Here is a 15,704-nt window from a genome sequence, read left to right on the forward strand (position 1 = left end):
AATCAAACCTGGGTCCTCTGGAAGAGCAACCAATGCTATTAACTGCTGAGCCATTTCTCCAGCCCTTGTTTGGGCTTGGTTTTGTTTGTTTGTTTGTCTTGATTTTTTTTTTGTTTTTGTTTTGTTTTTTTCTTCATCAAAACAAGACCTTTCTGAGGAGCTCAGCCTGGCCTGGAACTTACCAAATGGTCCAAGCTGGTCTCAGATTCACAGCATCCTTCTGACTCAGCCTCCTAAATACTAGGATTACAGGCATGCACCACCATACTCAGCTTTCACTCTTTTATGCCTGTGTACCCCTTCCCTGGGCGCAGCGGGCTTGTGTAAAATAGGATGTGGTGGGTAAGAGACACAGGCATCCACCACATAAGCCGAAGATTCAGGCAGGTGGATTTTGCAGCAGATCCTCACTCAAATAAGCATTTAAAGAGGGATCTGACCTGAGATTTTAATATACCTCAAAAGAGGGAAACTGGCATTGGTTGCCTGTGAGAGGGAAGACAGATGGATAGTATTCTATCCAGCAGGCTGCACAAGGTATGGGTATCCCCCCCAGAGGAGCCTGCACAAAGATGAAGGCTCTGGGGTACCCTAGAGAAGCCCACATAAAGATGAGGGCTCAGGGCTCCCCTAAAGAGGGTGGCAAGACTCCAGAGCATAAAAGGCTATTTGTTGCTCCCTTTTCCAACTGCATGAGAACTGCATGTGCTGCGATGAGAAGCCAGAGTTTCAGTGCTAAGATCTATTTGTACTCCATGGAAGATGGGGCATGGAACTGTCAGGAGGGTAACTGAGGCTGGAAGAAGTAGCTGCTCTCTGTCCTACAGACCAGTTTCCTCTCCTCCTCTGCTGCTCTTGGGTTTATAACAGTTGACTGCTTCCTCGACTTTAGAAAATCCCATCTGGTCCTGTTCTCTGAGACTCCTTGCCTCTGCTTCTGATTGCCTAGATTCTCTAGGGCCTACTTCCTAGCATCCTTTTTGGTCTGCTACAGCTTGTAACCTGGGCACAATGGTAGCATGCATCTCTGTGAACTTTGGGATCTGACAGGAAGCATCGAGAAAGCACTAGACCCTTGGAGAGAGGAAACTGACCTCCATTCATGCAGAGCGTTTAAGTTGGCCTTAGTCACAGGGTGTGTAGCTAGTGTCTTGGTCCACTTTCTGTTCTATTATAATCTGTTCTACCCACCTGATGCTGGGTACTGGACAAGGAAAATATTATTTTGCTCATGACTTTGGAGGTAAGTAAGTACATATTTTGACTAGCCACCTCATGCTCAGCACAGCTGGTACATGGCATCACATGGCAAAAATTCATGTGTGAGCTATGAAGGGGGTAGGGGGAGGTCTAAAATGGGTGCTTGGCTTTATAACCACCCACACTTACAACACTGAGTCCAGTCCTGAGAGCCCTAGCTCCCCTGCTAGAAGGGCACTAATCCCTTCTGAGGACACTTCCCTCAATGATCTAATTTCCTCCCACTATGCTCCACCCCTTAAAGGATCTACCATCTCTCAATACTGTTAGAGTAGGAAAGAAACTTCCAGCACATGTGTGTTTAGGGGAGGAACTATATCCAAGCTGGAGCAGATGGAACCTTCAAATCAAAAGTAATTCTCTGGTGAGCTTTCACACAGATCTGCTTAAACACACAAATAGTTAAATCCATCTCCTTGATGAGCTGAAGCACACTTCCTGTGAGCGGCTCCTGGAAGCATGCGCCTGCGCACCAGCCTCTGCTGAACAGGTACACGGGATCCTGTGGAGGATTTGGTGAGGCTGGCTTGCCCATGGTATCTGTTACTTTCTTAACTGAGACAAAATACCTGAAGAAACAAAGGAAGGCTCACAATTTGAGGGCATGCAGTCCATCATGGCAGGAAGGCATGATTACGTAAGTATAAGGCTGCTTTCTACACTCATCCCGAAGCAAAGCATGATGCATGCTGGTGTTCAGCTTGCTTTCTCTTTCTCATTCACTCCAGTACCTCAGGCCATGGGATGGTACCACTCATGTTCAGTGTGTATCTTCTGTCTCCTGTTAAATATCTCTGGAAACACTCTCAGAGGCACACCCAGAAGTATGTCTTCTATTCATTTCTAAATCTAAGTCGAGTTGACAGTGCAAGTTAACCATCACACCCAGGAGGGAGACTTTTTCCCACAGGAGATGTGTGGCTGGGAACAGCACCGAAGAGAGCACTTGCCACCCTGAACCATGCCAATAAGCTTCCTTATCTGACTATACCTGGGAAGGAACCTAGCTTCGAGCTGCAAACTTTGCAAAGGCTTCAGACTGCAGAAAATTAGCAATCCGTGTTGGCCGGAAAGGCTCATTCTTCCTCACTGTCTAGCAGAGAAGAGATTGGTTAGCTCAGGCCTTTCTGTCTCTACTGCCAACAGAAGGTAGAAAGATGGCTCATGTCATTTTATGGAGCTAACTCTCTAGTGCTATCCTTTTTCCCAGCAAACTGTCTTGCCCAGTGTAGGACCCTCCGCCAGCACAGTGGCTGGGAACCTCGTCTATTGATTGTTCTGAGAACCTAGCTGCAAGAGGGAGTGGGATGAAGAAAGCTCCACACACCACCATAAGGGAGGAGGATTCCCATAACTCCAAGGCCAGACTGAACTACACAGTAAATTTCAGGCTATCCTGGGTTGTAGTGAGAGACCATGTATCACCCCCCTCCCCCCAAAAAAGCTCAAAATATATTAAATAAATGTCTTCATTTGCTAGTTGTCAGACTCTGTGATTTCCCATCAGACAAGGCTGTCCCACATCATCATTCCCATTCCCAGTGCCTAAAGCAAACAGCTCATGTGAACGGCTACCTATGAGTTGCCCTAAAACTGACTCAGAAAGGGAATTTCCTGAACTTCTTCCTGGATGCTCCAAGATACAAACTCTTTTCATAGATGTTAAGTGAGATGTGAGTCACGAATCCCATATGACAGCACCTGAGACTTCTTGCTACAAATCTCCATGAGGAAAAGCGATTACTTTTCCATTTCAAAAATTAGGAATGTAGGTAGATGTGTCCCTTCTTAGCTCATGAGCACACCTTAATTAAAGAAAGTCAGGAGCAAAAGAATGGGTTTGTTGTTGTTGTTATTGTTGTTGTTGTTGTTTGTTTTTTGGTTTTGTCAAGACAGGGTTTCTCCATTTAGTTTTGGTGCCTGTCCTGGATCTCGCCCTGTAGACCAGACTGGCCTCGAACTCACAGAGATCCTCCTGCCTCTGCCTCCCAAGTACTGTGATTAAAGGCGTGTACCACCACCGTCCGGTGTGATAGAATGTTTATCAACTAAAATTCTCTTATCTGAATAACACTTTTTATTTATTTTAATTGAAAAATAAAAAGTCTCATATAATATATTTTTTTATGTTTTCCTTTCCTCTAATTCCCCCCAGATCCTCCCCACTCCCTACCTACCCAACTTTGTATCCTTTTTATGTAAATCCTTTTTCTTTTATTTTTGGGATCACAATATAATTACACCATTTCCCTTTTCCCTTTCCTCCCTCCGACCCTCCCATATACCCATCCTTGCTCTCTTTCAAATGCATGACCTCTTTCTTCATTAATTGTTGTTACATGCACATATGTATAAGTATGTACATGTACACTCCTAAATATAACCTGCTCAGTCTGTATAATGTTATGAGACTGTTTATTTATTCATTTCTACTAACCATTTAAAGGCAAATGAAGAAACACATAACCAAAGTTCTTTCCTACAATTATAGGATGGAGGAAGGGTTTAGATATGGTTTCATATAACCCAGATAACTTTCATCTGAGGAGGAGTGTGTAACCTCTGGCTTCTTTTCTTCTAGCTGCATAATCTTGGAGACAAGAAAGACAATTGAAGGGCTTGGGAAGATAGTTCAAGGAGTAACGTACCTGCTGTGCCAACGTTCAGAGGACCTGAGTTCAGAGCCCCAGCTCCCACAGAGAAGCTGGGTGTTCTGGTGTGCATCTGTAACCCTAGCACTGGTGGGGAAGACTGTGAGGGGGATCGAGGCAGAACCCCAGAACTCTCTGGCCAGGCTACCCAATCAGTGAGCACCTACTTCGTTGAGAGACCTTGCCTCAAAAGATATGTCTTGAGGAGCAGGAGAGATGGCTCAGTGGTGAAGAGCACAGGCTGCTCCTTCAGGAGACCTTGGTTCAATTCCAAGTATCCACATGGTGTCTCCTGACTGACTGTAACTCCAGTTCCAGGGGATCTGACACCCTCTTCTTGCCACTGCAGGCACCAGGCAATCAAAGTACACACAGCTAAAACACTCATACCCATAAAAACAAAATCAACACTAAAGAAAGATAAAGTGGAGAGCAACAGTGGAAGACACCCACAATGACTCCTGTCCTCTGTATACATGCACATGGACACACGCTAATATATATGTATACACACACACACACACACACACACACACACACACACACATACACACATACAAGGGTCTCAAATGCAAGACTGACATGTCTTCGTATTCAGGCTTTAGTAAGTATAGATAGGCAGAAAGGTCTTCTCCAGCTGCAACATGATATTTGCATATTATCTTTTCCCCTCTGCCATTCCCATGCCCCAGCTCTCAATATATATGCTTGTCTTCTGCTTTCCAGAAAGAGATGCCATCAGATGGGAATCCCTCATCTTCCTAATGCTAAAGCCATGTGACCTGCTGGCATTGGCCCATATCCCCTCTGCTGGAGTGGAGGAGCAGTGCAGATTCCCTGTGTGTGAGTCCCCACCCACCTCTTTACCTGCCCAGGGAACTAATCTTGCCTGTTCTTGAACTTTGAACTCAGTTAGGACTTCTCTTAGTTCTTTATCTTAATCTGATGTCTCCCATTAAAACAAAGACACAGATCATGAAGCTGCAGGGCTTTGGCACTCTCTATTTGCTAAGGAACACCACAGGGTTGGGCAGTGGGGCACAAGAGGTTTGTGTGTGGACTGTGTGTGATGAGAACTGTTTATCCTCTGAGCTGAAGTGCCTTCTTAGAGTCCTCCCAATGAAAGGAAGCACACACCACCAATCTCCAGAAAAGCCCAGTGTATTACTTGGTCATTCCATTTGTGACTTTTAATCAGATTAAACCCCCAAAGAATAAGAGAATCCTCCACTGTGTATATATTTAGAGTTCAGAAGGCTTGAAGTATTTTTCAATGCCCTGGATCCCTAATATAGTAACATAGATGATTTTTATATTTATTTGTTTATTTTTAGATAGGGTTTCATATAGCCCAGATAACCTTGAACTTGCTCTACAGCCAAGGCTGACCTTGAATTCCTGATCCTCTTGTCTTCACTTTACAGTAAAATGCTATTAGAGGTCTTTACCATCATAGCCAGCATCAAATATTATGAAAGAGTGGCTATGAAGACTTCAAGAGCTGGAGATGAGGCATTCCATGGAATGCTGCCTTCCATGGCTGCTGGAATCCTGGACTCACAACCGTTATGGATACCTAGAAAAGACTGGCTCTTCAGTATTCCATTACGGATAAGGAGGGTGCCTGCAAGGCCCTTCCTATGGAGCTGTTGATTGTTAATGGTTGCCGGATTGGGGGAGAAGGATGTCGTTTTCTTCAATGGTATAGCCACTGGGATTCTAGGGAGAAGATAGAGTTCACAAAAAAAGGGATAATAAAGAGAAGTAGGAGCTAAATGTAATCACAACACATTGTGTATGTATATAAAACTCTCAAAAAATAAATAATTATCATTGGCTTAACTAAAACAAAACAGAACTCAGGGCCTCATGCATGACAGGCAAGAGCTCTATCACTGAGTAATATCCCTGAGACCTCATTGCTTCTCAGTAAAATCATTAATAACAAGTGGTAAAAGGAGATGCAATTTTAAATATATTTTTTAATAATTTCAAAGGAGTAGTGAATATAAGGAATACCAGAGAAAAATTTTCCAATGATTATTTTGTAATATAAGCATTTGTGATTTTGACTGGTGATGAAGACACACTACCTGTAACACTAGTGTGGATTGTTGCCTATATTTGTAGCTCAAGTAAATGCAGAATTTCAGTTACCCGTTATTGAATATAAGTGTAGTTTCTTCCCATACAAGGTTATGGATTTTTTTTCATTCTGTCCATGGATCCTGGGACAAGAATCTGCATAATATACAGTATAGTCCCTGAACTTGATTGTGTCCTTCTATCCAAGAGCTGGTCCAAGGAGACACAGGCATGCACTAGTAACAAGAGAAGGGAAGACATGGTTTTACCTTGGGATTGTGTCCCAAAGGGAACCAGGTAGGAAGTGTCACACACTGTAATCTTTGGTTAGGTTGGAGTTGTGTTAACCATGAGTATTGCTCAGGAAATTCTATCAGTTACTTGGACAGAAAGACAGGAAGAGAGGAAGGATATGTATGTATTTTAAACAAAAACTAAAAATTATAATTTTGCATTATAGCCTGATTTTAATAGTATTAAAATCTGTTATGAATGATTTTCCATGCCAGCTAATGTAGTTATGAAACTTTATTATGGGTCACATATTATTTTGTTACAGATATGTGCCACAATTTACCTAGTTTGTTCCAGGCATAATGTAAGTTGTGTTGTAAGAGATGCAGGTTAAATTTTTGTCCATATTGTATGTTATGGACATATTTGTATAAAAAGAATAAATGTGTAATAGTTTACAACAAGAACAATGCATATGTTAAGGATTTAAGGAGTGTGTGTGTATGAGTGTGTGTGTGTGTGTATGTGTGTGTGCTAGTTAATTTGTTTTCTGTTTTTTGGTTTTTTGGTTTTTGGTTTTTGGTTTTTCTGTCAACGTGGCATAAACTAGTCATCTGGGAAGAGGCACCTTCAATTGAGAAGATGCCTCTCTCAGATTGGACTGTAGGCAAGTCTCAGGTACCCAGCCCACTGTGGGTGGGACACCCTCTGGGCAGGTATGTGGCCTTGGGTTATCTAAGAAAGCAGGCAGAGCAAGTCATGGGAGCAAGCCAGTGAGCAGCATTCCTCCATGGCCTCTGCTTCAGTTCCTGCCTTGATGTTCTTGCCTTGTGCTCTTGCTCTGACTTCCCTGGATGACGGACTACAAGCTGTAAGATGAAAAAACCCTTTCCTTCTCAAGTTGCTTTCAGTCATTGTGTTTATCACATGATGGGGGAATGTCTTTCTGTAGGCTGAGCATATGTGTTGCTCTGATTGGTTGATAAATAAAAGCCATCTGGCCTATGGCAAGGCATCTTAGAGGCAGGCGGTAAATTCAAAGAGAGAGACAAGAGGAAGGCGGGAGAGGCACCAGTGAGCTGCCCAAAGAGCAACATGTAATGGGACGCAGGTAAAGCCATGGAACATGTGGAAATACAAAGATTAATAGTTATGGGCTAATTTACAATATAAGAGCTAGCTAGCAAAAGGCGTGAGTCATGGCCATGCAGTTATAATTAATATAAGCCTCTGTGTGTTTACTTGGGGGACCCAAGTGGGAGAGATTTGGCAAATGGCAGGCCGGGACACAGGAAATCTTCCTACTACAATCACAGCCATAGAAAGCTGACTAGGACAGGGTGTGTTCCCGGGAATTGAACCTGGGGCCTTGCATTTTCTAGGAAAGTGCTCACCCAGCCCTTCTGGACTCTCAATCTTTCCACTAGGTCTTCAAAACAGCTTGTGTTAAGGTATAATATGTAAAAGCAGATTATATATATCAGTACTGTCAAGTTGTCTTCCAGGAAGCCTATTTCAGTTATGAGAACTGGAACATTTAAGCCCCGGCTCAAAAGATTCAGAGACTGCCCCTAAGTGGCAAGAAGTTACTGTCTTTGCAGAGATCAGAAGGCAGCTGGGCAGAACCGAGCCCCTGATGTTCCTTCTGTTCCAAGTCCACCTTCCAGATCTGCAGTTAGTGTCAGTGCCTGATAGAATTTACAAGTGGCCCTTCAAACCCATGACTTGGACTTAATCCCTGAATTCATATGTTAATGGTATTTAGAGACAGGGTCTTAGAGCAATAATAAGGATTAGATGAGGTCACAGGGGTTGGCACTAGTAGCTTTATGAGAGAAAGAGGCCCGTGCTAACACAGTCCTGTCTCACCATAGGATGTCCTCTGAGTGTGACAATGCATCAAGGCCCTCACTTGCAGTAGTTGCTAAACCCGGCTCTTGGCCTTCCCAGCCTCCAAACAAACTTCTACTCTTTATAAACTTGCTGGTCCTGGGCATTTTGTTATGGCACCAGAAAATGAAAGAAAAAAAAAAGTATCCTCTCCCTCGTATTCATCTGGGGTTTCATAGGATGTAACTTCTCAATCATAATCTAAATGTCACAAACTTATGTCTGTAAGACTTGCCCTTTCTCTCTGCTTCAAACCCACAAAGGCACCTGCCCCATTGTCCTCTCCATCTCTAGACCCAGGAAGGTTACAAAACCTATGGATTTGTATCCTGAATTAGTGTTTGCTTCTCTTCAGTGGTACCACCCAGCCCCGCGTGCTCACAGTTTGAGGTTACTGGTTTTGCTAAGACGAAAGGGTCTCCTTGTCCTTTCTAGTGTTTCTTCTAGAGTCTTCCTGCCAGTTGTGATAATAGTGCCCCTTTGACTCGCCTTTCCCATAGGGCCCGTGGTGCCGTGCTGACCCCTCTCGGCAGGGGGCAGTATTCTCCCTTTGCTGCTTCCGGACATCCACGTAAGGCTCAGAAAAGTTAAATCTGATTTAAAACCATGTCTTGTTGCCGGTTTCGAGTCCTGATATTTTCACTTCTCTATAGCTGCAATAAAATTATTCCCATTCTCCTCCCATCCCCACCCAGGCCTAGAGCTAGATTACCTGCTCCAGCCCCACACCCATCCCAGAACAGGTAGAGGACAGGGAAGCATCTCGCAACATCCACTGGCAAAGACTTTTACGATCTGTTTGGGTGGGCAAAGCAACGCACGTGAAACGCAAGGCAACCAGAACAGCATCCAATCCCGATTCGTGCGTCCCAGATGCAGCCGCAGGAAGAAAACAAGTGTTTGCGGAATTTGGTACCCACGGCTATTCAGCAGGGTGTCCTCTTATCTCCGCCCCACTTTCTCTCACGGCCTTCTCACCCCGCAGCCCTCAAAGTCCATCAAGCAGATCCTAGGGGTGGGGGCCCTGGGTTCCTGACCCGGCTCCTGAGACCCAAGCCGGTTATTATCCACTCTCCATCAGCATCTCCTGGGAGCACCAGCGGGGATGGGCGAGGAGCGCAGGGCGGGGGCTGCGAAGGACAGGCGGAGGGACGCGGCGAGGGGCGCTGGGAGCACGGCTGCCGGTCGGGGGCAGGGCGGGGAGACGCCGCGCGCAGCCAATCCCCAAGCAGCCCCCTCCCCGGCCGCCGAGAGCGGAGCGGGGCGGGGGAGCCAGGCGGTGGCGGCGGCGGCGGCGGCGGCGACGGAGGCTGCCGTGGGGAGGGATGGAGAGGGGAGGGGGGAGCGGAGCCGAGCGGAGACAGCCGCGGCGCTGCAGAGCGGCTGGGGCGGCGGCGCGGCTCCCGGTGCTCCCCCCGGCGCGCGCCCCGAGTCGGTGAGGGCCGGGCCCCGGCGGCCCCCGGAGTCATGGGCTGCATCGGCTCGCGGACTGTGGGTGGGTACGGCGGCCAGGCGCGGGTCAGGGGGCAAGCTTGCCCCGGGGCTCTCCTCCGGCCCCCTCCCCCATCCCCATCCTCGCCCCTGGGGACCTCCCTCAGGTCTCGCCTGGCCCTGCCTCGCGCCTTCACTTTCCCTCCATCCGCTGTGGTCCCTCCATCCCTCTGCCCTCGCGCCTCCAGGGCTTCCATCCCTCTCGGCTGGTTGCCTTCTCTCCATCGCCCTCCCGCAGGCGCGGTCCTTCCCCGATCACCTCTCCACCAGCTTCCTTCGTTGCTCCGTCGCTGTTCCCTACTCCCGGTGGCCCCATCCCTCCATCCCCAGGCCATCCGCGTCTACTCCGCCGTGGCCAGAGCCTCCCAGCGCCCCTCTTTCTGGAACAGCCCCTCTTCTCAGAACCTCCTCCCCAGCCTGAGCCCTGACTTTCTTCCGCACGCCCTCTCCCATCCTCACCCTCCCCTCCGTATGGCTTGTGTGTTTTGCCCCCAACCATTTCCCTCTTGGTAGCCTTTTTCCGTCGCTCCTGCCTCCCCCGATTTGCTTTGTTCACGTGCATTTTCCCTCTGGGGCGGGGGCGGGAAGAGCGTGTGCCACCGGGAGGGAACGGGTTCCACGCCCGGAGGGAATGGGCTTGGGCCAGGGTGCTTGGGAAGAGCTGTGGACTCCGGGAGGAGGTAGAGGTTTACCGCCCGAGAGGGGTCGGGATCCCGCTTCCCAGAAGGGTGGGGTCCGCCTAGGAACTCTGGGACCCGCCTGCACCTGTCAGCGGGGGCAGGCGGGGCAGGGCCGGCTCTTTATTTACCTTTGACAGGGGGAGGGAAGAAAGGCGCTTCCTTAACGGTCCTCTTCCTCCAGCCTCTGCCTGCCTTACTACCGCCCCCTTACCCCTACCCCACGCATCCACTCCACTTTAGGGCTGAACACATTAATACAGTCCTCTCCCAAACCCCCCAATTTTCCCCTTCCTAACTCCCAATTTCTCCCGCCTACACACCCTAGTGACCTCAGGCTGAGAGAATAATTCGTATTATTATTACAAACAAACTCACACTCCAGAAGCCTGATTTCTGAGATCCAGTTTATTTCCATGGAGACCCTCCTCTGCTTTCACCTCTTTCCCGGTTCTCCTTCCCTCCATCTCTCTGCCCCCCCCCCCAGGCTCTGACTCAGCTCCCCTTCTTCCTCAAAGGCCACCTCCCCTCCCTCCCTTTGCTCCCACTCTCCTCTTAGAGCTTTCTCTGCCTGCCCCATCACTGTTAGGTCCAGCTGTCTTTCCTCTCTGACCTAGCCACAGGTCTTAGAGTCTCAGGAATCTCATCATCTCACAAGATTCCAAGAGAGAGCAAGACAACTTGGGGTGTACGGAGAGCCCCACCTCTCAGCTCCTGGGACCTCCATCCTCTTTGTTTTTCACCAGTTCTATTGCTATATGCTGCATGCTTCTTCATGCCCAAGACCCAGCCAGTACACTGCTTCAGAGAAAGGACCTATAATTCTAAACCCCAAAGGCAAAAGTTCATGTATGCAATGGCTTTAGGGCAGATGGCTCAGGCTGCCCCTTGATTCTTGAATCTCTCTGTAAATACTCAAGAAATTCTTCCCCAAGGCTTCCAGAGGATACTCTGAACTCAGGTCAGGAGTCTCCTTGGTTCCTCACTTTTTCACGAGTTCTCAAAGTGTCCTGTCCACCTCCCCCATCTTCTCTCATCTCACCTTGAATTTCTGTTCTTTTAGCTCTGAAATTACGAAGTCCTCTTGTTACCTATTCCCATCTCTGTGTCTCCTCTTGAATCCATTTCCTGTCCCCTGAGAGAATTGGGCTCAAAGTCTCCATCTCATCTTCGAGTTCTCTGGCTCCAGGGGAAACGGGCCTCGAGTTCTCACCTACCACCTGCCTCTATCCCCACCATATCTTTTCCTATCAACCAAGTTCCCTGACTAGTAGGAAGGCCCGAGGGGGGAGCCACATTCCTCTCATCCCTCAAATATCAAAGCCAGCTGCAGAGCTTCCCCTAGAAAGCTGTGTCCTTGTTTGTAGGGCAGTTAATTGGTGAGAAGTCTGGATCCAATATAGACAATTCTCAAAGATTCCTCGGCACAGAATGGAAAATGGTTTTCCTGATACAACCCAATCTCTGACCCCTCCCTCTCTGTGTAAACAGCATCAGACAGGGCCAGGAAGCATTTTTTCTAAATGTACTATTCCCCATTGAGCTGAAAATGAGTGTTTTGCTTCACTTATTATTTCTCTCACCAGAAATTTGGGGATGGTAAAGACATAGAAGGAAATGGGTAGTCAGAAGGCATGACATTGGGGGGCAGGAGTGGAAGGGCTGGACCTTAGGGTGTGGCCTCTGCCTTTTATGGGAAGAGAGCAAGCAGAGATCCATGGGAATGAGGGTGAGCAACTAACCTTCTGGCTGCTTCAGGGAACGAAGTGATTGCAGTGGATTGGAAAGGCCTCAAGGATGTCGATCAGATCAACATGGACAGCACCAGCTCACTGCATGGCAGCAGCCTCCATCGGCCTTCTACAGAGGTAAGGCTGGGTGCTTCAGAGACCCACCAACTACAGCAACCTCACCCTCATCATCCCATAAAGTCCCAAGGGGGAATTCTCATCATAAATTCTATAGCAACATCCCAAACACTCCTGTAGACTGAACAGACCACATCTTCCTGCTTCCCCAAAACACACACCAAAGGCTCCACCCTGAGATCTTTCTCAGCCTCAGGAAGGGCTACCTCTCTGTGCATATCTGCAAGTCCCTCAGGGGAAGTCAGGATTGCACGTCTAGAGGTGCCCAGATACCATCCCCTCTCCTCTCTCCTACAGCAAACACGAACAGATTTCTCCTGGGACGGCATCAATGTGAGTGTAGCCACCTCTAGCCCTCCTCAATCTACCCTGACCCTTCTTTTCTTATGTTCATTGGGACCCTCTGTAGAGAGGCTGCACGACACCTCCCCCGCCCCCACCCCCACCCCATTCTGCTAACCTCCCAGTTCTCAGGGGTGTGCCAGGTTTATACTTCTTTGGTTTTCTTTGTTACTTGCTTCCTTGGGTATCTACCTTCCTGGGAGCCAAAAACTCTATTCTACATGTAAGGCACTCCATGCCTTCTTATTCCTCTGCCCACTTTCTTACCTTCCCTGTCCTAGCTCTCCATGGAGGACACCACTTCCATCCTCCCGAAGCTGAAGCGAAACTCGAATGCCTATGGCATTGGAGCCCTGGCCAAGTCATCCTTCTCAGGTGAGACTCCACACCCGGAGATGGGAATACTGGCAGGATCTTCCTTGTGCCCCTGCTCCTCAAGAGGTTTCAGAGTTCATCCCCACAACTTTGACACATCTGCCTTCCTGTCAAAGCATCTCTTGTCCTGAGGCTGCCCCTCAAGATACCAGGGGACACTTTCCTCAGTGGATGGAATCCCACGGAACCTGGGTGGGGAAGGATGGGAGGATCTGCTATGAGTATTGTGTGATATCCTGATGGACGTGGGTGTTGTCTGATTCCATAGGGATCTCTAGAAGCATGAAGGACCATGTGACAAAGCCAACAGCCATGGGGCAAGGCCGGGTGGCCCACATGATTGAGTGGCAGGGCTGGGGGAAGGCACCGACAATTCAGCCGCAGCACAGCCACGAGGCTGTGCGCAGGGATACAGATGCTTACTCCGACCTCAGCGATGGCGAGAAGGAGGCGCGCTTCCTAGCAGGTACTTGTATCCTAAACCCTCAAATGATACAGGGTTTTTGTTTGTTTGTTTGTTTGTTTGTTTGTTTGTTTGTTTGTTTTTTTCCTGGATGGTCAGAGGCTGACCCTCCAATCTGCTCCCTTATGGCAAAATGGTCTCCCTGTATGTTGACCACAAGCTCAGCTCATATTTTCTAACAGCCTTGATTTTAGATTTTAGGTGTTTTCCTTTTCTTTCTTTCTTTTTTTTTTTTTTTTTGGACTGGTTAATTCTGATAAGTGCCGAACATGTATTTTTATTATAGCCTTAGAAAATGGGATTCAGATGAGATTTGTGAGGCCATGTGCCCCAGATGTTTTCTTTCCTCTAGTATGGTACTGTCTTTCCCCTGGCCTCTCTTAGTATAGGGGGAAACACAGTGGCCTCGGACTTCAAATGACTCTGCTTATATTTGTTTCCAAAAATGAAAGAGGCCTCGGGAATGTCTTCTAGCCATGCTCGTCCACATTTGATGTCATGAATTGACTTACTGGACTCATGACTGTGACAGCTAGTGGATGATGCAGGGGAATGGCCCTGTTGATGGTGGTTTGATTCTGATGACAGTGGCATGGGTCTGATGACATGGGAAGCACATACAGAGGTGAACTAATCCTGCTGGCAGGTGTCAGGAAGATACCCAAGAAGAGGGGTAGGTCTGAAGAGAAGACTTTTTGTGCTGTTGCTATGAGTGGTGGGTGGTAGAGAAAGTCTGAGTGGGGCTGGGTGATAGACGTGGAGGGCAGAGAGGGAGGACAAGGTAATAGCAATGGGAGCTTCGGCTTATTCACAGCTCTGACTAGACGAGGGACCCGCAATGCTCCCATCCTCACTATTCTGCCCTCCCTTCTTCTAGTCTCTTAATATAGCCCCTTATATGGCTGGGGACCCATGCTCACCTGATGCTCCCTTGGGAATTCTTCATTGATCTTGAAACCTACTACCTACATTCCGCTGTCCTAGACCATCTGAAACTAGGTTCAGTTTCTTTCTTTCTTTCTTTCTTTCTTTCTTTCTTTCTTTCTTTCTTTCTTTCTTTCTTTCTTTCTTTCTTTCTTTCTTTCTTTCTGTTTTTGTTTTTGTTTTTCGAGACAGGGTTTCTCTGTGTAACTTTGTGCCTTTGGTAGAACTCACTTTGGAGACCAGGCTGACCTCGAACTCACAGAGATCTGCCTGGCTCTGCCTCCCGAGTGCTGGGGTTAAAGGCATGCGCCACCACCACCCGGCTCAGTTCATTTCTTTAAAAAATATTTATTACTTTATTTATGTTTGTGTTTTTTTGTCTGCATATGTTTGTGTGCTCCACATGTATGCAAGTGACCTTGGAGCCCAGAGTGTTGGAGACCATGAAGCTTGGGTTACAGGCTGCTGTGAGTTGCCTGGCTCGGGCTCAGAACCAAACTCAGGTCCTCTGCCAGGGCAGTAGGCTCTCTTACCACTAAGCCATCTCTCCAGCTCCGGGTTCAAATTCTAAAATCTCCAAAGACAAACTTCTGGAATATCTAACTTTACTCTCCCAGGCTTTCTCACCAGAAGAGCCCGTCTTTCCCCCCTAGGAATTCTAAGTGTGACCTTTTGGAATATCCCCCAAGGTCTAGCCTTGTTTCAGAGTAATAGAGTAGGCATTGGCTACATGTGGGTACTGAGAATTTGAAATGTGACCTGTCTCGATAGAGATGTGCTATAAGTAAAGTACCAAGTGAATTTCAAAGGCTTCATATGAAGAATGTAAAATACCTCATTAATAATGTTTATGTTGATTGTATATTGAAATAGAATCATATATATATAAACTTAAATAAGATTTGTTATAAAAAATAATTTCACTTGTTTCTGTTTTGTTTTCTTAAATGAAATGATACATGGTTTATATTTTACTTCACTGAACCATGCTGCACCAGGTTTCTCCACACCCCTTTCATGGGTCTAAGGGTTACATGAGGACTCTTAAGATAATTTCATTTCATTTCTTCTCATAGGAGTCATGGAACAGTTTGCTATTTCTGAGGCTACACTTATGGCCTGGTCTTCCATGGATGGCGAGGACATGAGTGTCAATTCGACCCAGGAGCCACTGGACTGCAACTACAGTGACAACTACCAGGAGCTGATTGAGAGTCAAGGTGAGAGGCGGTTCTAGAATGCAACCCCTGATGCCTAAGAGGCTTCCCAGCAATTTGGGCTCCCTCTACCCTCTTCTGTTCTTTTAGGACTTTCCTGTTTGCCTCAGCTTCTCCAGTGCCCCCATTCCCGCACCGTAACCATATGATAGGAGTTCTGTGTGCTCGTCTCACTCACTGTCTGTGATGTTCTGTGGCTCCTCCAACCTTGCTCATTCTCCTTACAG

At 47.4% G+C, this 15,704-nt stretch overlaps 1 protein-coding gene across 4 annotated transcripts in view; it reads left to right on the forward strand.

Annotated features, from left to right (window-relative positions):
* Fam131b (family with sequence similarity 131 member B) overlaps positions 1–15,704 on the forward strand; it is a 32,629-nt gene that overhangs the window by 16,122 nt on the left and 803 nt on the right. Inside the window, exons 1-6 of one of the 4 annotated variants that reach the window (XM_076566420.1) lie at positions 9,442–9,615; positions 12,047–12,156; positions 12,454–12,489; positions 12,780–12,873; positions 13,142–13,339; positions 15,337–15,480. In XM_076566420.1, coding sequence (XP_076422535.1) covers positions 9,588–9,615; positions 12,047–12,156; positions 12,454–12,489; positions 12,780–12,873; positions 13,142–13,339; positions 15,337–15,480 — 610 coding nt within the window. In that variant the 5' untranslated portion in view covers positions 9,442–9,587. Of the gene's footprint in view, positions 1–9,438; positions 9,616–10,703; positions 11,250–12,046; positions 12,157–12,453; positions 12,490–12,779; positions 12,874–13,141; positions 13,340–15,336; positions 15,481–15,704 lie in introns of those variants that run through there. The other 3 variants (XM_006997155.4, XM_042273138.2, XM_076566421.1) reach the window with 3 other exon arrangements.

The sequence above is a fragment of the Peromyscus maniculatus genome, chromosome 3, assembly GCF_049852395.1.
Source record: "Peromyscus maniculatus bairdii isolate BWxNUB_F1_BW_parent chromosome 3, HU_Pman_BW_mat_3.1, whole genome shotgun sequence".
In the NCBI taxonomy this organism is placed as follows: domain Eukaryota; kingdom Metazoa; phylum Chordata; class Mammalia; order Rodentia; family Cricetidae; genus Peromyscus; species Peromyscus maniculatus.